A 23498-nucleotide genomic window follows, 5' to 3' on the forward strand; every position below is an offset into this window, starting at 1 on the left:
CAAGGCTACACAGAAAGAACTTGTCTTAAAAAAAAAATAGAAAAGAAAAGAAAAGGAAAAGGAAAACCCCACATGGCAAACAGCAGGAAGGGCAAATCATATTTTGTATTCCTTCACCAATCCTTTAAGCATCTGATCCCTATAAAATCAAGTAAAAATTATCCTTAAAGATCTCTTGAGAGTTGGGTAAATGGCTCAATGGATAGTAGCAGTGACTACTTTTCTGGAGGAACGGGTTCAATTCTCCATACCCACATGGCAGCTCATAGCTGTCTATGATTTCAGTTACAGAACACCTTCTTCTAGCCTTGCAGGTACCAGACATGCACATGGTGCACAGACATACATGCAGGCAAAACACTAATACACATAGAAATAAATAAATTTTAAAAATTCTTGGAATAATAAAAAAACAGCCTTGTAGGTTTTGAGAATTAAAATGATGTGTTATCAATTCTTGCTTTTAAAATTAACCTAAAAGGTACATATGTTTCTATTGAACACTATAAATCTATATGTCTTTCCCCAAACCCTTTGCATATAATCTGTATAATTATGAATTTAACTTTTTAGGGACTGCAGGTTCATGGCCCTAAGATGCATAGGAGCAAATATTCTCCTCTTTGCTACAAAGGAAGGGACCCTTGGAACAGATAGGGGAAGGAAAATGATGAGAGACATAATCAACAAGTACCTAAAACAGCATAAGGCTTATAGGTAGGCAGTCAATAATCCTTCCTTTTATCAAGAAAACAAAACAACTAAACTGACCATCTTCATTTCTCAAAACTTCAACCTGTCCTTTCATATTTAAAGAGATGTTATATACCTTTGGAATATATATAGATATAGATATCACATGCATACAAAGACACACACACACACACACACACACACACACATACAAATATGTCTTCAGAGGAATTAAGATGTTCCAGGCAGGCAGGTATGAAAGATTCCCCAACTCTGGATGTTATCTTATGGAATTTTTGCTTCAATAATCCAACTTTAAGCCAGCATTCATAGTGTACAAATGCACCATCCAGTGATGTCCTTCCTTCATTAACCCTGCTTCTTTTACCTCTTTACCTTTTTTAGTTCTTTAATATGTATTTGGTCCCTTTAGAGTTGATTTTTTTAACAAATAAAAGCTTGGCTTATTCATCTGTGACAATAACATTGTCTTCTCTATCTTGGGTCACTGTAGTGTAGGTCACATGGCTGTACCCTAATGTGACAAACAGTTCATATTAAATGCTATTTTAGGGCCTCAAAGACCAAAGAAATCAGTCTTAGTCCTCTTCCTTTCTTCCTTGCTCCCCAGTTTCCCCATATTCCCTCACCATTTTCCCTAATAATTATTTTCCATGTTGTATACAGAAATTAATTTGAAGGAATAATATTGAATATGTACAACATAATGATAACACTACAAGAACAAAATACTGATAATCGCTAGAGAATATTATGATGCTGACTATGCATCTCTTGTTTGTAATCAGAATAATTTAAGATAATTAGAATAATTTATCATGACCAAGTTTCCTTGATCTATGATTACTCTAATCTCAGAAGTCCCCAAATAGTACTTTACAGAGCTAAGTATCACTGTACTAAAGAATGTTATTGAAAAAAATATATAATTTTGGTTCCCCTATTAGTATTTTAAAGAGTAATTCTTGAAGAAGGAATAACAATTCAGTTGATGAAATCTCTTGCTGCGTGTGGACAGTTCAGGAAGGACTATGGGTATAAAGTAAGCTGAAAATAATAAAAGCCTTTTAATATTTGCCATATTGCTGTAATGGTGGTTCCATGGGCTTTGTGTTGCCTTTTTGTTAGGAAATTTGCCCTATTTGCATTTTTTTTGCCACTGCTATATAAGTACAAAGGATAATACAAAATCCTGAATGTGATGGTGCGTGTATTTGCTGAACAAGTATTTACTAAATGCCTTCTAACAATCAAGGATTGGTTTGCTTGTTTTTAATTGTATGTGTATGTATATTTTGACTGTATGTATGCATGTATGAGTATGTGATGCCTATGGAGGCCAGAAGAAGGCATTGGGTCCCATGGAACTAGAGTTAAAGATGGTTGTGTGCCACCATGTGGTTGCTGGGAATTACACCCAAGTCTTCTGGAAAAGCAGCCAGTGTTCTTAATCACTGTGCCATCTCTCCAGACCTCAAGAACTGTTTTTAATTGCTGAAGATAAAGCAGTAACTAAAACAAAATTCTTTTTCATGGGGTCTCATTCTAGCTGAGAGGGGTAAACAGTCAAATCCTGTGTGATATGAGTGGAGGTGATAAACGATATGAAGAATAAAGTAAGATGTTCTGATAAACAAGGAGGGACTTTGTATTTTTGATAAATTGATCTATGAGCAGAGACTGGAGGGATTTAGAACATGTGAGTCAATTGTATCTGGTAACAGAATAAATTGTAAGAATTCTTGGAATGATTTTACAGTAATCAGATACAGTGAAATGGGGTGGTAACTGGTCATTGTTACTGATTTTAGTTAATAGAATAGGCATGGTTCCTACAAAGCTTGCAGTCTTCTAGAGCAGTTGACAAACAAGGAAACAAATATTTTATTACTGGGACAGTCAGTAGCTCAGTTGGTTGACTTCTTTAATCTATGAATACATACATATTGGAAAACTCCAGTCCAGTTTTCTATACCTAGCTCTGATCTAAAGTATAATTAGCAGAGGCACTAGAAAATGAAACAGAGTTTTTCTAAAATCAGTGATAAATAACAATGGCTGGGATACTTGTGGCAGAATTCCAGTATGGCATCTGTGGAGCTTTTTGCCCCAATGTAATTTGGATCATTTTTTAATTAAATCGTTTGTCTGTAAGCACTACTAATATCTGAGAGGCCGTTTGCTAGGGAGAAGTCTGAAGGATTCTAACTGAGGAATGATACTATGAAGCAAAACATAGCAGTTGGTGGGGCCAGAGGAAATATTCCAGATGCATTTATTTGGAATTGGAAACATGAGACTCAAGATACGATGCTGTTAATAACTATATAAAGGTTGTTGGAAAAGAACATCTTCATCTATACCCAAGGAAAACTGAAACAGTGAGTTAAAAAGACCTTTTAAAAATTAACATTTAATTGGTCCTTGATGCTATTTCAATGTAAAGTATAGGGCCTTGTTTTTCTCTTCCTTATATAGGATAAAGGAATAAAGTTTTAAAGCAATAACAATAATAACAATTTCTGGGTTTTATTATCTGTTCTTATTTTAAATAAACCAAAATGTTTTTAAGATGTTCAAGAATGAAAAACAGAACCTAAAGAAGAATTATTTTTATTAACTAATTTCCAAAGCTCTGAGTATAAAATTGGCAGCTTTCAAAATGCCATGTGGCCATTGGGTTATTCTAAAATAAGCACTCACTGTTCTGTTTGAAGGGTTCAGATCTGGTAGCAAAATAATAGAATCAGGAAAATCTGTAACCTCTGTTGAAAACACTTTTCTCTTTTTTGAATATGTTTCTTACTAAGTACATTGGCAGTTTACTAATTAGTTTTCTCATTAACTTTTAATGAGACTGACATTATAAAAAATTCAGTAAAGGTGTACTGGTTAGACTTCATAAGCATGAAAGCTTATGATTAAAGAATCAGCTATAAGGTTATAACAATCATTACTATGGACCAAATTTATAATCAAACATTTTCTAGAGACTAGAAATGAATCCTATTGGAAATTGGAAAGTTCATTTATTTTGTTCTTCTGCAGCTAGAACAGTGTTATATTACACAGTGCCCTCAATCTACTTTATAAACAGAGCTACTTCCCCAAAACGTACACATTATTTTATGTACTAAACTAGCATATTGGTAATAAACACTCCATCCATAGTTTGCTTGTCTGTTGCTGTGATAGAACACCCTGATCAAAACCAACTAGGGTAGGAAAAGGTTTATTTCATCTTACATGTTATAGCCCATTATCTGGGGAGGCCAAAGCAGGAACCTAAGGCAGGAACTTGAAGCAGAAACTAGGAAAAAGAACACTGCTTACTGGCTTGCCTCCATCCTCTTACCTTTCTTAGACAGCCATGGCCCTCTGTCTAGGACAGTACCACTCACAGTGGGCTGGGTACTTGTACATCAAAGGGCAATCAAAAATGCCCCCACAGATGTTCTTACAGGCTGATTTGATGGAGGCAGTTCCTCAACTGATGTTCCTTCTTCCTAGATATGACAAACTGACAGGCAGCATTAGCACTGTCTTCAACCTGTAGCTGTTTCAATGGCCTCTCCTTAACATTTAAGTCTTTATAATTCCTTGCTTATCACAATCATTGCGCCAGTACAGAAAAAAGGGCATTCGTTGTCTAAAAATTGGAAGGGACAATCATTGATCTGTGTACTTTTTTTAGATTTTATTTGTTTACTCTGATGCTGTGTATGTGTGTATTATGGGGACAAGAGGACAAGTAGAAGCCACTTCTCTTCTTCACCATATGGGCCTCAGGGAGCAAACTCAGAGGCGGATTTGGCAGCAAGTACACTAACCTACTGAACCATCATAGATCTGTGTACTTAACACTGACTATCTGTTACATTTGACTGAAGGACTTTTAAAAGTTACTAAATGATATTGCTGTATTTATGGAGAAATTGATATCTTGGATTTAATTAAAATATCTCTGGAAAGAAGACAAAATAAAAGTGTTGGTAATTATGGAAACTAGATTGTAGATACATAGAAGGTCTGCTATATTTGAAATAAAGAAAAATAGGACAATAATATCTTAGCATGGATCAATTAAATCATAACCCTTGGACTTCAGTCATTTCAAAACTTAAGTTTTAAAACTCCTCTGAGTGACTCAAATTTGTCATTTGAGTTAAGACTCATAATCATGGAATCGAAAAAGGAAAAATCAAGATTCAGAAAGATCTGGATGGTTGAGAGTGCTCAGGTAAAAGCAGTAATACACAACCAATCGAAACTGCAGACTGTGGAGCCCAGTTCGAGAGCATTGCAGAAGTGGGGTGGAAAGAGTGTAAGAGCCAAAGGAATGGAGTTTCTTTCTTCTAGAAATGTCAGATACTACACCTACGAAGTCTCACCAACACTACCTACGCATCAGTTGAACAAGGTCAACAGTAGACATGCCAAAGTAGATGGATCTTTGTGGTCTTTACAGAGTCCTAACTCTACACAAAGAAGTACAGGCAATTAAAGACTACTGAGAGTGCAAGAAACAGTCTTTCCTGGGGAAAAGCATGCCAATTGGTTATAGAGTACTAAATGGTCAGCCCTGAAAACATAGTACAAATGACATTACACAGAATGTATTTGAGTAACACACACATAGGTAATAACAGTTAAAGACAAAGAGGCCATGAATTTGAAAGAGAGCAAGGGGATGTATGTGGGAGGTGTTGGAGGGAGAAAAGGGAAGGGGATTGATATAATTACATTAGAATCTCAAAGTTAACAAGTTATCAAGAAGAAAATAAAGATTTCATTTTTGAACAAAAAATGATGACATAAAATGGGCAAGTGCAAACATATATATATTTTTTTAAATTTTAGATACAGTTTCACTATGTAGGTCTGGCTATCCTGGAACTCACTATGTTGCCCTTGGTCACATGCTGCTGCCTTCTGAATGTTAGGATTAAAGGCATGTACCACCATACATGGCTCACATATATTTAAAAAAAAAACAAATCTATATTATAACAAATAATACCAAGGTCAGTGCTTACATTTATGAAAAGGGTCAATGTATTTTTATCACAAGCACAATTTATAGTGATTTGGTATCCAAACCGTCTAGGCATCTTAAGCTACATTGGGAACCGTGGGGGTTAACTGTAGATGTTGATCAGTGTTAAGAGTTCTTGACTATCGTAAACAAGGCCCTGGATCCTGAAAAAATAATTTAAAAAGAATTATGGAGTCCATAATATAATGGTCCAGACCTTATTTGGTATTGAGGTGGTTTTATTTTGACTTGTTTTGGAGATGGGTCTCAGGTAACCCAACTTAGTCTTGAACTTGCTGGGTAGTGGAGGATGATCTTGAACCCATGACTTTCCTGGCTCCATCTCCAAGGTGTGGTGATTATAGAAAGGAACCACTATTATCTGTTTTAATAGTCTAGTTTGAGTGACATTTTTAACTGTTATAACCAGGATAGGCTATGTAGTGGGTGGAACTAACTGCAAAATGAAAAAAAAATGACCCTTGAAATCATAAGGGTTTTAGGGTATTGACAACAGCATTATGCAAAGCAGAGTCACCCTGCACACAGAGCTCTGTTTACAGATCATAAACCCAAATAACGGTCCCCGACTGTAACCTTTGGGAATACAATTCCTTCTTTAGTCTAGAAATAGGAAGCCTTAGAGAAGTAGGGCAAGGGATACTGTGAGGAGGTAAGTGTGCTAGAGGCTAGATTGTATGACTAGTCAGGATATTTTTCATCTCTAAAGTCTGTGGTTCTTTATCCAGCCAAAAGGATTGGCTTGTGGATAGTAATTATTGTTCATAAAAAGCTGCCTTTAAAAAAATATCATGTAACCTGGCATTTTTGTAATCTTACTGTGTGAAATAAAAAAATATCTTATTAATTAATGTACTTATTATGTCCTTAAGAAGGTGGGTGCAACCTGTTTTTCCAGGATGCTACCAAAATCCATGGACATTCTAGAACATTGATTGATGTCTTAGTTATAGCCATTCAAAGGATAACTTGAGTATCTGTATTTTCAAATTCCTTATTCTCCCATGCTACTGATAGTATTTAGTTGCTTTTGAATTTATGGTAGTTACAAAGGTTTCCCATGAGTAGGCGTCAATGTTCAGGCAGTCAGATGATGAACCGCTATGTAATATGGAAAAGCAACCCATTGTTGCTTGCTTATTTTCTTGTACTTTTAGAACGCAGACATTGGTACACATTAATTCCTGCATGACTTGCAGGGACCTGATGATGATTACACCTTAATGAGCTGGAAGAGTTCCCCCAAGTGACTAGAAATGCATTCGAGTGCTAGCTTCCAAATTACTTGTTGCATAGTTTTATATTAACTAATTTCATGCACTTATAAAATCTTAACAATTTCCTTTTATATTATGTAAGACATAATGTTGTTGATACTGCTGTTGTCCCGCAAATAGTAATAACCCTTCTTGTCAGTGATTTTGACCACTTTGTCCCTAGTGTCAGAACCTATCAGAGGACTGTTGTATCATTTAGAAATGATATCTTGTCCTCTTCCTGTCCTCTCTGCCTCCTCTGACATCAACACTGCCAGTGTTCTTTCTGTCAAACTTTACCCATTTATCATTTCACCAGTTCTTTTAATGTTATCTTATCGAATATGTGCAAAAAAAGGAGAAATAACAATTGAGCTAGTTTTATTAAAAATCTCATAAATAAATAAGTAGCTTCCCTTGCAACTATACATTTTTCTTTTCCCCAAACCTTGCTTAAAATTAAACTCTTGGAAGGTAAGCGTCAAGTAAACTAGCAGCCAAACTGCCCTGCTGTAAAGAAATACTTAATTTTTTTCCCTTTGAGATAGCTCAGGCCAACCTCCAACTTGGTATGTCACCAAAGCTGGCTTTGAATGCCTGATCTTCCTAAGTGGTGAGATTCCAATATACTTTCAGAGGTTTTAATTTCTTTATCTAGACAACTTTGTCAATGTGTTATATGTATACACACACACACACACACACACACACAAATTGATTTTCGGTCTCTCTCTTTTGATTGTCTTTTTGCTACTTACTGTTTTGTCTTTTGAATATGTTCACTGTCCTGCCTTCAAATTGAGAACATTCTTCCTTTCTTCATTTCCTGGGTAATGTCACTCACATTACACTTAGAAGACTATCTGCATATGTTCACCTCCTCTTTCTTTCATCCTTGACCAAAATGCCCAAGTTCTTATAGCTATTATTTTGATGCTTAATTGTCTTTCTTTATATACTGAACTCCTCTGTTTCTTTCCTCACAAGCTGAAGCATAATCATTTCCCCTGTCTCATTCCAGTTGTCTCTTATCCAGTACCTCTTCTTAAATAGTATCTGTCTAGATTTTCTGATCCTCAATTCTTCAATAAAATCTTCAATTCATACCTTACTTTTGTTTTTCTTTTGCAGCACTGAAGATCAAACTTCAGGGGGGCCTCATGCCTGCTAGCAACCACTCTGCCATCAACTATATCCCCAGCCCAGTCCCTAACTTTTGACTGTACCTGATTTGTTTCTTTATAACCTACATGCTGCCATTGTAGAACTCTTTTTTAAAAAATCTTGCTTCATTTTCTTATATACTACTTGCCATATGGCCAGGAAAGCATGCCACTACACAATTTTAAATAGGCTTCATTTAAGCCCATTACAGGCTGCTATCCTAATTTGTTGCATGTCAATAGGTGAAGCTTTGTCCCATTTTATTATTTTTTTTTACTTTGTTTATTTGAAGATTTTTTCCTTTATTTTTGAGACTATAATTACACCATTTTCCCTTTCCTTTTCCTCTTTCCATTCCTTCCCATGTAGCCCTCCTTGCTTTCTTTCCAATCCATGGGTTCTTTTTTTCAATAACTGTTTATATATATTCCTAGATAGAACTTGTTTAGTTTGTAGGTTATTTGTATGTATATTTCCAGGGCTTGCCATTTGGCTTCAGGGTGCACTGGTGTCATGTATGCTTCCTTTTATAAATTTATGTACAATATATTTGATCATATCCTTCCAGATCCTCTTCACCTCCCTGCCCACCTAAGCCCATGTACTTTTCTCTCTGTCTCTCTCTGCTTCTGTCTCTGTCTGTCTCTGTCTCTCTGTCTCTCACCCCCCTCTCTCTGTCTCTCTCTGTCTCTGTCTCTGTCTGTCTGTCTGTCTCTCTCTCTCTCTCACACACACACACACACACATACACACACACACACACACACACAAACAAACACACACACATCTCAATGGTCAAAACAAACAAAAGGTTTTAGATTTATTTTATTTTATGTACCTGAGCATTTTTCCTGCATGTCTATATGTGTACCGTGTGCATGCCTATGGATAGTTGTGAACCATGTGGGTGCTTAATCTTCTGCAAGAACAAGTGATTTTAACCACCAAGTCATCTCTTCAGCCCCCAGAAATCATTGAGGGAGTTTTGCACTATCCAAATCCTTGGTCATATTACTAACTGACAGTATACTACATTCCTGACCCTTTTAATCTTATATTTAGTCCCTATCCTCACTCCTATCTTTCCCGCTGAGTCAATTTCCCTTTCTTTTATTCTCTATTTTGCTTCCATTTATGGTTTTGATGATTTCCTATCCCATATATGCCAGCATACTTATATCTTCATTCAAAGCTAATTTGAAATCTGAACTCATTTCAAGTGGGTTAAAAATAGGAAAAGAACCAAAAGCCTGGTTTGTAGTTGTCTTTAATTTTTTGAAATTATGTATGCTAAGTTAAAAAAAATGTTCATAGAGCAAAGACATCACTCAGCCAGCCAATGTTTTTAAAAATAGAAAAGTAGCTGTATATAGTTGAGCCATTCCATGACATAGTTAAGGCCACACACTATACTTCATTGTGCTTAGGGTTAAGATGCAAACCCAGAGGTAGGTAACATAGTTATTCTCAGGGACCAAATATATGTGTGTGTATGTGTGTGTGTGTGTGTGTGTGTGTGTGTATGAGAAACTCTTAGAAAGTAATTGTAATAACCAACCTAATAAGTAAGTACCCAGTTATGCAGTATAGAATTTAAGTATTATAAGTATCCAGAGAAAAGGGAAAATACTGCTTGGCATTGCTACTAAAGATTTTATAGGGAAGTAGATCTTAAAGGAAATACACAGTTTGGATTAGCTGGACTGGACTAGAACATTTTGTTAACATTTCTCAGTAAAAAGATAATTGTTCAGCAAAGACCCTAAGGGAAAAATTAGCTGGCTATTTAAGAGAACAGAAAATTTTGTTCCAGGAAGGTAGTGGGGAATATAATTAGATAATTATAATGGAACTAATTGAGCAAGATTCTTGAATTCAAAATTGAGGAATTAGGAATTGTTGAAATGAAAATCATTTTGCCGAAACATTCTCAATAATGACAATTCCCCCCTTATTTATATATTTTAAATGTTCTTATATTGGATGTTCCACTGTGTACTGAGAATTGCTCTAAGTCCACGGCTCTCAACCCGTGGGTTGCGATTCCTTTAGGAGCTGAACAACCCTTTCATAGGGGTTGTATATCAGATATCCTGCTTATCAGATATTTGTAGTATAATTCATAAGAGTAGTAATTATGAAGTAATGATGAAATAATTTTATGGCTGGGGGTCATTACAACATGAAGAGCTCAGAGCATTAGGAAGGTTGATAACTACTGCTCTAAGTAATAACTTATTTAATCTTTATAATACCCTTTGTAGTTGATTCTGTTTTTCCCCCTTATTTTACAAATGAGGATATAGAAATGGAAATTACTTTAACATGTTCAAATTGGCATAAGTGACAAAGCCAGAATTCAGCTCATCTAGTTAGTCTCAGGTACTAGTTCTACCTCCTTGTCTAATAAAAAAATACACAGCCTTATCATAGAACTTTCTAAGTGCCTCAAGTAAGAGATTTAGACAGTTGAGCCTCACATAGTTTTATTAGATTATCCTTTTCCCAAACACCACTTACATTTACAAATATTGGTTTTTCCATTCCAAATATGTATTCTTTTTTGCCTGTGTTATGTTTGCATAGGTGTGAACCTGTGTGTGTGTGCGCATATGCTTGGAGTGCAGGGACAGCAACCATGGATGTTGTTCCTCAGGCATCATCTACCCTTTTTCTCTTTGAATCTTGGTCTTCCATTGGTCTGGAACTGACCAAGCTGACTAAGCAGTGAGCTCCATGGTCCCAACCTGTCTTTGCCTCTCCAGTGCTGAAATTGCAAAGCAGGTGCTGTCACTACTGGCATCTTTAGTTTAGGTTCTGGGGATTGAACTCAGGTCCCTGACTGAACTATTTTCCTATTCTCCATATATATATTTACTTTTTTTTTTAAAAAAAAAATCTCAATAATGACCCTGGAGTAGATTTTTTTTTTTTAAAAAAAAAGGTCCGTTATTATGACATATAAATTGATACTTAATTTTATCTCTTGTAAAGTCTCTCCTTTAACATTTTTTTCTATTACAACAGGGCTTTTGGTTGGGACACTCGATTCTGTCTTAGACTCTACTGCTAAAGTAGCTCCATTTCGCATCCTACACCAGACACCAGATTCTCAAGTATACTTGTCAATTGCATGTGGTAAGTATGGTTGTTTAGAAAGCCCTACAAGTTCAAGTAGAATCAAGATACTAAGATAGTCATATTAAAAGTAATTGAGCTTCCCATTCCAAATTGAGGAATTAATAATTACTAAAATGAAAAATACTTTTACTAATATATTTTAACTAATGAATATATTAATCATATTTAAATGTAAGAGGTAGCTTATATAAAACCCAAATCACCTAATATTGAATGTCACTGTACACTAAGCACTGTTGCACGTGCTTTGTATATAGTAAAACTGAATATTAAACTTTTTTGTACTTTGCACTTGTTTTGAGATTTGGAAGCTAGCTAAGTGCAACTATTCTTTGAGAGAATAATAGAACCTCTCTTTTAGAATGATTACGGGTTATTGGGTGGTTATAACTCCACTGATGTGAGTGACCTGAAGTATGTGGTCCAGCAGGGCAGATTCTGGGCATTTTTTGGATTGGATTTCCTGCTACCTGGCTCCTTTTATCAATTCTTTAATTTCTTACCAAACTGCTGGGAAGATTGGATATTTCACCATGAAGTGTTGGCATTCTTTATTTTTTCTTCTTCTAATAACTAAGGTGAGAAGAACTTCTAATAACTGTGGTGAGCCTAAACTTAAAGGTTTCCCCCTGAAAAAGTGGAAGCCTGAATATTTGAAATTTATTTTTGTTCACATAAATGCTCTTTCACAAAAGGCATTGTAACCTTAAAATACAAAGCAATGGTTTATAAGTAGTGCTACTCATTCATGCCCAAATTATCCAGATCTTTCCAGTGTATATTGGTAGTATGGAAAAGAGATGAGTCTTCCTAATAATATAGATCAGATTTTTTTTTAAACCCACAATGACAGTTTGGTATCTTGTCTATAATTCCATTGTAATAGTAAACAAAACTAAAACACCATAATTTCTGGTCTTTTAAAAATTTCATTTCTTTATGTATGTATGTATTATATATTTTACTTTGTACACATTGGTGTTTTGCTTGCATGCATGTCTGAGGATGTCAGATCTCCTGGAACAGGAGTTACAGGCAATTGTGAGCCTCCACGTAGATACTGGGAATTGAACCTGGGTCCTTTGGAAGAATAACCATTGCTCTTAACTGCTGAGCCATCTCTCCAGCCCCTATTTCTGGCCTTTTAAATATTGGATGACTGATTCCTTTTTTCCAAAGAGTATATGTTTTTGAAAAACTGCACATGAATTTGTAGATGGTTCATATTTGTGAAAAGAGCATACAGTTACATTATTAGGATGTGTGGCTTTAAAAGAAATCCTCTGAATTTCCTTTAGTCCTGCTGCTGACTGAGTCTTTTTCTTTTGGACTTTTAAATTAGATTCCATCAGAACTAAATGCAGATAACAGTAAGAGAATTTTGTAATCTCAGCTCTAAAGCTGGGTGACCAAAATTGTTTTAAAGAAATGCCTTCTCTACTTTAAAAGAGTTAAAGGTGACTGTTCTTGCAAATGAAGCTGATTACATAAATTTAGCTCGTATTGAAAACATGAATTAAAGTCTAACAGGATTATAGAAAATAAACAACTTTTCAGTATCAATAAAATTTTACTATGGTCCTCTCTATATATATCATGGGAACATTCTATGTAGTCAAGATTATTCATTTTAAAGAGATCTGTATAATCCGTATCTCTAGGAAGATTCTTTTTTTCTTTTTTATTGGATATTTTTTTAATTTACATTTCAAATGTTATCCCCTTTCTCGGTTTCCCCACCAAAAAGCCCCCATCCCTTTCCCCCTCTCCCTGCTTCTATTAGGGTGGTCCCCCACCCACTTGCCCACCCACTCCCCCTCCCTGCCTTGGCATTCCCCAACACCAGGGCATAGAGCCTTCACAGGACCCAGTGCCTCTCCTCCCATTAATGCCCGACAAGGCCATCCTCTGCTACATATGCAGCTGAAACCATTGGTCCCACCATGTGTACTCTTTGGTTGGTGGTTTAGACCCTGGAAGCTCTGAGGGTACTGGTTGGTTCATATTGTTGTTCTTCGTATGGGGCTGCAAACCCTTCAGCTCCTTGGGTTCTTTCTCTAGCTCCTCCATTGGTGACCCTGTGCTCAGTCCAATGGTTGGCTGTGAGCATTTGCCCCTGTATTAGACGGGTACTGTCAGAGCCTCTCGCGAGACAGCTATATCAGGCTCCTGTCATCCAGCACTTGGTGGCATCCACAATAGCGTCCAGGTTTGGTGACTGTATATGGGATGGATCCCCAGGTGGAGCAGTCTCTGGATGGCCTTTCCTTCAGTCTCTGCTCCACACTTTGTCTCCATATTTCCTCCCTTGAGTACTTTTTTATCCCTTCTAAGAAGGAATGGGAGGAGTGGTTCTTGATAATGAAACTTTCTACCAGTGAAATCAAACCTAGAAATAATAATATTTAACATGATCTTCAATAAGACAGCTAATACTGATGCAGTAGGTCTATGGTTTACTAGTGCCACAAGGTTCCTGACTTCTATGGTGAAAATTCTGTAAGTTTGTTAGTTTTTTTTAATGAATGGTCTGATTGTTACCAGAGGTTTCTTATGTCTTGGGACTGTAGTTAAAAGTCCTCATTTGTACAGCAATATGAAGGACTGTCATGTGCTTGCTATTTTCAGCCATGAAGAATTTAAACACAATGCTAATAGTTGTATTTGAGGACCAAGGGGTAAAATGTGTGTGTGTGTGTGTGTGTGTGTGTGGTGTCTGTTCTGTGTGTTTATGTGTGTTTTTTTAAGGTAATGATTACTTTGTAGGTACTAATTGTTGTTCAGAATTTTTTATATTTTCTCATGAGCTATAACTACTTTTTCCCATTACATTAAATATTATGGTATTTCATTTATAATAACTATAGCTCTACTGTTCATGCTTATATACTCAGATGGAATGGAGAATAAATGTACTATCTTTTTTTTAAATATAGCCATCATTTGTGAAAGTGACAAATTTCTTCTTGAACTAAATATAAGTATCACAAAGTTTATTAAGGAGGTTTTTGGTTTTTTTGAATCTTTCTTTTCTATATTATAAATCAGGAGCCAACAGAGAAGAAATAACAAAACATTGGGACTGGTTGGAACAAAACATCATGAAGACTTTATCTGTGTTTGATTCGAATGAAGATATTACTAATTTTGTACAAGGCAAAATAAGAGTAAGTGGAATGGACGAGTACATAAAGAAGATATATATGTTCACAGAGGAGTTTATTCTCCCATAAAGAAATTATACCATTTGCAGAAGATATATAGAATTGAAAATAACTTTGTTAAGCAAAGTAAGATAGATTCAAAGTCAGGTATTCCATGTTTTTTTCATATACAGAATTTAAGTTACATACATACATACACACTCACACAGAGGCACACATATACACGCATACTCAAAGTGAAAGACAAGACTACATGGAGGAAGGAAGGGAACTAATGGGAACAGAAAGAGAAATGGGAATAAAATGATAGACAAAAATTGCATGTTTCTCTCATACACAGATTTAAATGTATAATATCCAGATTATAGGAGGAGAAATTATTGCATGTTTCTCATACACAAATATAAATGCATATTAAAACTTATATTGTATACATATACAACATTGAAATTGAGACTAAGAAGGGGTTTCTAGGAATAGAGCAGTAGGGGACAAGAGAAGGCTATGGATGTGAATTATGAGCAAAGTACAGTGCTATACATGTATGGAAATGTCATAATGAAACCCAGTACTTTATCTTTTTTTTAAATAATAAGAATGTATGGAAATCAACTGACCTTCAGTTTCCTCATTGCTTAGACAGTTGGTATGAGTTCTAACGGCCCCAAATAAAATGTGCATGACTCCAAAAAAAGAAGGTTTATGGATGTATTCTGTGAATGGAGTATTAAAATCTTCAGCCCTCTTATATAAGGATTGGAAGTGACATGCAAGGTCATCCGTTTACTGGCACTTTTCAGGACTTTCAGAAGCATATGCATGAATGCCAGGATAAGGGCTTCAGAAAATTGTACCATGGTTTGGTTTCAGTGCTCTTGTGAATATCCCTGTTGGTATTTTCATTTCACTATCTCTTAAATTAGATTGTGAACAAAGCTCTTGTTCATTCAGATGATGTTTGATGCCTACATTTATGATATTTTCTTATGAAGAAAAAAATACTAGTACAAAACAAACAATGTGCTCATCTCTATCCTAAGAGAAGTATGCATATGCATATTAGGAGCCATTTGATCATCTATATCCAAAACTAAATATGAAAAAGATTTTTGTTGATAGGTGATGGTAAGTTTTCAGAAGCAATGTTTTTCTCTTCTAGGGACTAATTGCTGAAGAGGGAAAACAATCTTTTGCTAAAGAAGATGATCCTGAGAAATTTCGAGAAGCCCTTTTGAAATTTGAAAAATCTTTTGGTTTACCAGAGCAAGAAAAACTAGTAACTTATTATTCCTGCAGTTATTGGAAAGGACGGGTTCCGTGTCAGGGTTGGCTCTATCTAAGTACCAACTTTCTGAGCTTCTATTCTTTCTTGCTAGGATCAGAAAGTAAGTATTTATTGTTTATCATAGCTTTTGGTCTTCTGACTATCCTCTCGACTCAGTGGCGTTAGGTTGTTGATATCATAATGAGATTGATATTAAAAGTAGTTAAATTATACACATATCAAAAAGGCTTCAATCACAGAAAGAATCCTTTTAAGGCTCTTTATGTGGGAACAATTAAAATGTATATAGGAAAATCTTTGACATTGTGATTAGCAGATGAATTTTAAAATATAAGCATGTATTATTTTTATAAACGTTAGCTACATACTGGCTTTAATGTACATTTTAATTCTTGTCTTAAACATACAACATAAACTAGTAGCCATTGTACCCCATGAGCTACATCTTATTTTGTAGTCACAAAGAATCACATGGTACTATGTGTAATATATGTATAGCCTTTACATCAATAATTGTATAATTAGATAATTATATATAAAGAAACAGATTTAAATATATCAAACTCATTTTCTAATTCTTTAAAATGGTATCTGTTCCAAGTATTGAATATATAGCTCAGTAGTAGAGCACATGTGTGGTATGCATATTGGGTTCAATCCCAATAACATTCAAAACAAAACAAAACAAAAAACCAAGAATATATATTTATTTTTAGAATCACTGACTATTATATATTTATGACACTGCTTCAAAAAATACTGTGGCATTTTGCCAGTGGTCATGCTAAAGTAACTGAATGACAAACATAAATCAATATTGAAAATTTAATCACACTTACTTATTTGCAGTTAAACTCATTATCTCCTGGGATGCAATCTCAAAACTTGAAAAGACTTCAACTGTTATACTAACAGAGAGTATTCATGTATGTTCTCAAGGAGAGGATCACTATTTTTCAATGTTTTTGCACATTAATGAGACATACCTTCTTATGGAGCAACTGGCAAACTATGCCATAAAGAGACTTTTTGATAAGGAAACATTTGATAATGACCCAGTCCTTGATGATCCTCTACAGATTACCAAAAGGTATTCAATTATTAATGTTTACTTCTCTTTTCATTTATTATTTTAGGGGTTATGGGGGAGTCATACATTCCAAGGCATGTGTACAGAGGTCAGAGGATAGCTTGCAGAAGTCAGGTTTTTCCTTCCATCATGTGTGGATTCTGGCAACTCAGGCTTGGAAGCAAGCACCTTTACCCTCTGAGCCAGGTCCCTGGCCCCAGTGTTTACATTTTAAAGTATTTTTGGCTGTAAGAATCATACCACTGATCAACATTAAAAGTTAACTCTCCTTTGTTATATGATAATTTTGCTCTGGGGCTGATCATTGGGTGTATATATTCGTAAGCTTATTTGAATATACTTCACAACTCCTCCTCCATGAAGTTTTATTCTAAGAGATTAGAGAAGTTAGGTTTGGAGATTCTTTTTTAACTTAAATAGGATTTCTATTAGATATCTTAGAATTTCTGTTGCTGCAATGCCACACCATGATCAAAGAAACTTGGGGCGAAAGGGGTTTGTTTGGCTTACATTTCCATATCACTGGTTGTCATCAAAGGAAGTCAGGACAGGAATTCTCCAACAGGGCAGGAACCTGGAGGCAGCAGCTAAAGCAGAGGTCTTTGAGGAATGCTACTTACTGGCTTACTCCCCAAGGCTTGCTCAGCCTGCTTTCTTATACAACCCAGGACTACCTGCTGAGATATGGTACCACCCACCATGGGCTGGGATCTCTCCCATCAATCACCAGTTAAGAAAATGCCTTACAGGCTTACATACAGCCTGGTCTTATGGAAGCATTTGTTTTTTTCAGTTGAGGCCCCCTCTTCTCTGATGATTCAGCTTGTGTCAAGTTGACATACAAGTAGCCAGCACAGAGTAGTTTCAAAAATGCAGAGAGTTTAATGTGTTTAGGTAACTCTAAATTTGTCTATTTGTAGTCTAGATAATTTTTAATTCTAGAGTAGTTAAGCATATTGTTTGTTTTTCAACCAATTTAGTGATACTATAACGTGTGTGTGTGTGTGTGTGTGTGTGTGTGTGTGTGTGTGTGTGTGTGTGTGTAGAGACAGCTTAATAGAGCCAGTGGAGCATAAGCTTTAGTTTGAGACAGGAGAAATCTCTTGAAGTTATCATTACTCAGGGTTTCGTTTCTTACTCTATAGTTCTACCTCTGTGGACCCTTATTAGGAAGTAGTGGGATGTGTGGTGGTTAAATATAAAAGAACTACATAAGTACTAATCATTACTAGTACCTACATCAGAAGTATCTGACTAGGTGGGAATGGGGACATGTGTACATAATTCCTGCTCTTGGAAGGCTGAGACAGGAGGATCACTGATTAGTTCTAGTTCAGCCTGGCCTATACAAGGAGACCTTGTCTTCAGGGAGGAAAAAAAAAGAAAAGACAATATCTGAATGATTGTTGTTCATCATTATATTCAGTTTGCTGAAACTGAACAGAGCCTTTCATTCTGCTCAACACTTGACTGAGAGGAACTTAGCCAGCGGGGAGGAGGAAAGGAAAGGATCCAGAAATAGCTAGTGCAAGCTGCTTTTGGCAAGCAAGATGCGGATATAGACTGGAAAAGTTTAAAAGAGACCTAATCCAGAGTCCTGTGGATAGACTAGAACAAGAGATATGGAGGCCTGTTGTATGCTACCTAGCCCTGATCAGGTAGTTATTTCTCATGGGGTTCTTATACTGTTCCTAAAATTCACATGCGGAAAGATGACTTTGAGAGTCTGCTTTTCTAGAAATTGGAATAATGAGGTGAATTTTTACACTGTATTACCAAAGTTACATCTCTGTATGCTTTCTGAATGGAACTGTTTCATTAAGAATTTAAAGCTCAGAGATGGCTCGGAAGGTAAGAGCACTGTCTGCTCTTACAGAGGACCAGGGTTTGATTCCCAGCAGCCATACAGTGGTTAACAGCTGCCAGTAACTCCTGTTCCAGGGGATTTGACATGCCCTGGCCTCCTCAAACACCTTGCATGCACATGGTCCACATAAGCTCATACAGATATATACACTCACGTTCACATAAATAAAAGCAATTTAAACATTCACTTCATATTACATTATTGCTAGCATTTGCTTGATTTACAAGTAAATAATGGCTACGGAGAAAGGGAGAATTAGTCTTCTCCAGGGCCGAGCCCCTAATTGGTTACCTCATGCCAAGTGGCCAGCCCTGAACTCATGTGTATACAAGCAACACTAAACAGACTCAGCAAGTTGTATTTACATCTTTATTCATACATATATCCATACATTCATATAAACATGTACATAATAATTAAAGAGAAAGAGCCCATGAATTTGAGAGGGTGATGGGGATGGGAAGGTTTGGGGTTGGAAGGAGAGGTGATATAATAATATTTTAATTAAATATAAAACTTGTGGGCTGGAGCATTGGCTCAATGGTTAAGAACACAATTTCCAGCACCCACATAATGGCTCACAAGCATCTGGAACTCCAGTCCCAGGGAATTCCAACATCCTCTTCTGACCTCTTCAGGGACTACATGCACATGGTGTGCTGACCCACATACAGACAAAAACAAAAAGCCATGTACACAAAAGTAGATAAAATAAAGGAAAAAAATAAAATTTAAAAAATTATAAATTTATTTTCCCTTAAAATAGGATGTAAGAGATCATGTTTGAGTGAGTTTATCCATTGCCGAGTCTTTATTTAAATGAGATATAGTAAATTTTGTCTTTTATAATTTGACTGAACATATTAAAAGTCATATATGTTTAGATCATTTTTTTAGTAAGTTAAGAGTAACTTACTAGGACAGACTTTGGAGCACATTTTTAAATGGGCATTTTCATGCCTCGGTTTGCTTTACAAATATGTCCTCTGTAATGTAAACAATCTGGAAGCTTTATTGCAGACATTTAGTATATATCCATTCATGTGTTTTATTCCAGAAAATTTTAAATATCAGCAAAATTAGGGCTTAACACAACATCTTTTTATTTTGTAGTAATATGCCACAGAAATTTTTTTCTATTCACACGAATGGGCTGAGATTAGTCATCCATTTAATAATGAATTAACCTACCAAATTACAACTTAAGTAGAGTAAAAATGTACATGGGTTGCTGGTTTTATATATCAGGAGTATTTTACCAGACACGAGGAAGTACTACATTTTCAAACTGTTGATGCAGGAAGGATGAACTTAGCTTCAGTTTTGTTGGCTTTGAGTTAGAACTTGCATAATTTCCTTACTACCCCAGATGGCATGGCTGCTTAGCACAAGATGTTTAGTGCCATTAGAAAAATCATGCCATTTAGAGCAACACCTTTGTATTTATATATTTATCTGTCAGTTAACAAGATTCTTCTGTTTATCAACTCCAGTCCTCTGCCCAGCATGGTGCAAGCAGTGTTGTTTTGTTCTGGTCCAACTTTGGACATTTTTCAACAATCATGTAAAATTTTGTTTAACTGAATCTTGATATTCTGTTTTATAATATGCTCTTCTTCTTTAAACTTTAATGCCACCAATTTTCATTATTTAATTTCATTTTATTTGTATAGCTGCTTGATTATCTAATAACCAAATATGTAATTACTATATTCTAAGGTTGGATTTAGCCATAGGAATGTATTATTAATGTATTATAGTACTAGACCTCCAGAAAATCACCCCAACACATCATTTTGAGACCTATATTATCTCTAACTTTTGTATATCCTAATCTGTGAATAAAATGAGACTGGAAAAAAAGACAATAAATGAAATTTATCAAGAATCTGTGTGCTATTTAATTTTTCCATTTAAGAATTCATTGAAGAGCATACCACTTAATGTTCAATCTTTCTGCTTTATAGTTTATATAGTTTAAACACTATTGGTATATTCATACTGTAGAATTTATCACTTGAGCCCCTCCCTCCATGTTTTTCTTTTTTCTTTCCTACAGAGGTTTGGAATATCGAGCCCACAGTGAGCAGTTCAAAGCCTTTTTTAGGCTACCCAAAGAAGAGACTTTGAAAGAAGTACATGAATGTTTCTTATGGGTACCATTCAGCCACTTCAGTACTCATGGAAAAATGTGCATTTCAGAAAACTATATTTGCTTTGCTAGCCAGGATGGGAATCTATGTACTGTAATCATTCCATTACGAGAGGTAATATAAATTTGGGTACATATAAGTTATTCATTTATAAAGCACCCTATAATTCTTGTGAATTAGTAAAAGGCTCAGGAAATGTATCATTTTAGCAATTTAAATAATCATTGGAGTACAAAATTACTCTTCAAGTTAAAAACACTGGCTTATGGGATATTTTAAAATTCCTTTTAGAAAAGCTTTGCAAAAAGTGGGGAATTTTAAAAAGTAAATAAAGGTTTAGAGCAGTGGTATTCAACCTTCCTAATGCTGTAACCCTTTAATACAGTTTCTCATGTTATGGTGACCCCTAGCCATAAATGTATTTCATGGACACTTCATAACTATAATGTTGCTACTCTTGTGAATTATAATTTAAATATCTGATATGCAGGATATCTGATATGACCCTCAAAGGGGTCACAACTCACAAGTGGAGAGGTGATGATTTAGGGTCACACAAAATAAATTTGATCATTCTGACCCTTAAGATGTGATTACCAAATTTTAGATTGTCACATTTGATGCATTTGATCATCAGGAATAGAATTGGTAATTTTCTTGGCAGTCAAAACTTAGTATTCCTCACTGAATGCTTTGTTTGAACTGATAAATTTAAAGGCCATGTTAATTTAGCTTTTTCCTTGAAAAGTAAAGTAACTTGCACTGAGGAGTTGTGGATCAACATTGGCACAATTCCTATTCACGAATCTCTTAGTTAAGTCATACCACAGACCAAAACTTTTAGCCATGACAGAATAAACCAAGCACATTTATGAATGTCAGCCCTAGGGAAAAATGTGAGTGACTTCTTTATCTTTTTACTCCCCAGGTCTTAGCTATAGATAAAACTGATGACTCCAACAGATCGGTCATCATTAGCATCAAAGGAAAAACAGCTTTTCGTTTCAATGAGGTTAAAGACTTTGAGCAACTGGTGGCAAAACTCAGGCTCAAGTGCCGGGCAGCTTCAACTCAAGATGATGTTAGTACAGAGGTAATCTCTATAGCAATCACATAGTTTTGAAGAAAAAACAAAAACAAAAAACAAAACCCTTTGTCTTTAGAATAGTCTTGTCTTCCAAAAGGAATCCATGGTTATTTTCCTGTTTATCCCTATCTGTCTTATTGTGAAAACCTAAGTGTAAAGAAATGATATACTCTGTATTATATGCAGAAGTAAAAAATAAGGGCTTTAATGTGTTTAGGAACTAATACTTTAAGTAATAATAGAATTTGATCTTTCTACTTTATTTGCTGTGCTTCAACAAGCGTACCTTGTATGTTCATACAACTTGACTCTTAAGTCAATCTGTATTTGAGAACTTAACAAGACCTTACTTAATTGTTCTCTCTTACTGGGGCTGGAGACAAGGCTCGGTGGTTAAGAGGACTGAGTGCTCTTCCAGTGGTTCTTGATCTCGGCACCTGCACTGAACACCTCACAACCACCTATCACCCCCAGTTCTGGGGGATCTGATCCCGTCTTCTGGCCTCTGAGGTTATTGTATGTACATGGTACACATATATAACATGCAGGCAAAACAGACACATACATAAAATAAAATAAAATAAAATAGAATAAAATGTTTCTTTTTATTGCTATAGAGATAGCAAATTTAAACCAGATTGCATATGTTAATATGTAATTCTTCAGCTTTATTAACATAATTTGGTCCCAGGCAAAACAGTGATGTAGGCATTTATTAGGAAAATATTAGGGGAGGAGGAGGATGAGTTGGCTTAGCATGTAAAAGCACTTACCACACAAGCCCTGCAACCTAAATTTGATTCCTAGAACCAAGTAAGGATGAAAGAAGAAAATCAGTCCACAGACTTGTCCTATGATTTCTGTATACACATACCTGGACACACTCACGCAAGTGTCGCAATAATGTTTTAAATATACACAATGATTTTTCTGAAAGTTTTAAGTTATAAAAATGTTAGAGATACTCTGAACAAAGAGTCGTTCGAAACCTGGTTTTTATTTTTAGTATATTTTTCAAGAAAATGTAGACAGATTGACAGATTGAATTCAAATGAATTTTCAACTCTTGAGTCCAGGAGTGTTATATTTTTACATATTTATAAAATGTACCAAACTTAACCATTTATATTTAATTAAAGATTCACAGATAAATAATCAACATTGACTTTGCTGGTTACATTGTTTTATTTAGATTGACATATAGAGCCTTTTGTCACTGGAGAATGAACACTAAATAATGTGCTAATTCATTTATAATGCAGTATTGGTAGACTAAAGCCTTCCGTTCAATAAACCTCAGTATTTTAATAAATGTGTGTCATCTCAGTCCCAGATTCAGAATCTTTATGTAGGCCATGAAGAATTTTTCTTGCCCATATTTGCTGTCACATTTTTTTTTTAGAATATTTTTAGCCAGAATACTCGTTAGCCTCATGCAAGGACATAAAGACAGTTTAACCAGTCTCGATAATTACTCTCTTACTAGTCCCATATTCCTGCTTATAGCAAATCTGCCCTACC

At 35.4% G+C, this 23498-nt stretch overlaps 1 protein-coding gene across 1 annotated transcript in view; it reads left to right on the plus strand.

Annotated features, from left to right (window-relative positions):
* The window catches only part of Tbc1d8b (TBC1 domain family member 8B), a 61030-nt gene that overhangs the window by 3365 nt on the left and 34167 nt on the right, over positions 1-23498 (plus strand). The window contains exons 2-7 of the mRNA XM_031368637.1: positions 11218-11328; positions 14380-14498; positions 15655-15880; positions 16630-16870; positions 20797-21004; positions 21819-21983. Coding sequence (XP_031224497.1) covers positions 11218-11328; positions 14380-14498; positions 15655-15880; positions 16630-16870; positions 20797-21004; positions 21819-21983 — 1070 coding nt within the window. The remainder of the gene's footprint in view (positions 1-11217; positions 11329-14379; positions 14499-15654; positions 15881-16629; positions 16871-20796; positions 21005-21818; positions 21984-23498) is intronic.

The sequence above is a fragment of the Mastomys coucha genome, chromosome X (assembly GCF_008632895.1).
Source record: "Mastomys coucha isolate ucsf_1 chromosome X, UCSF_Mcou_1, whole genome shotgun sequence".
NCBI lineage: Eukaryota > Metazoa > Chordata > Mammalia > Rodentia > Muridae > Mastomys > Mastomys coucha.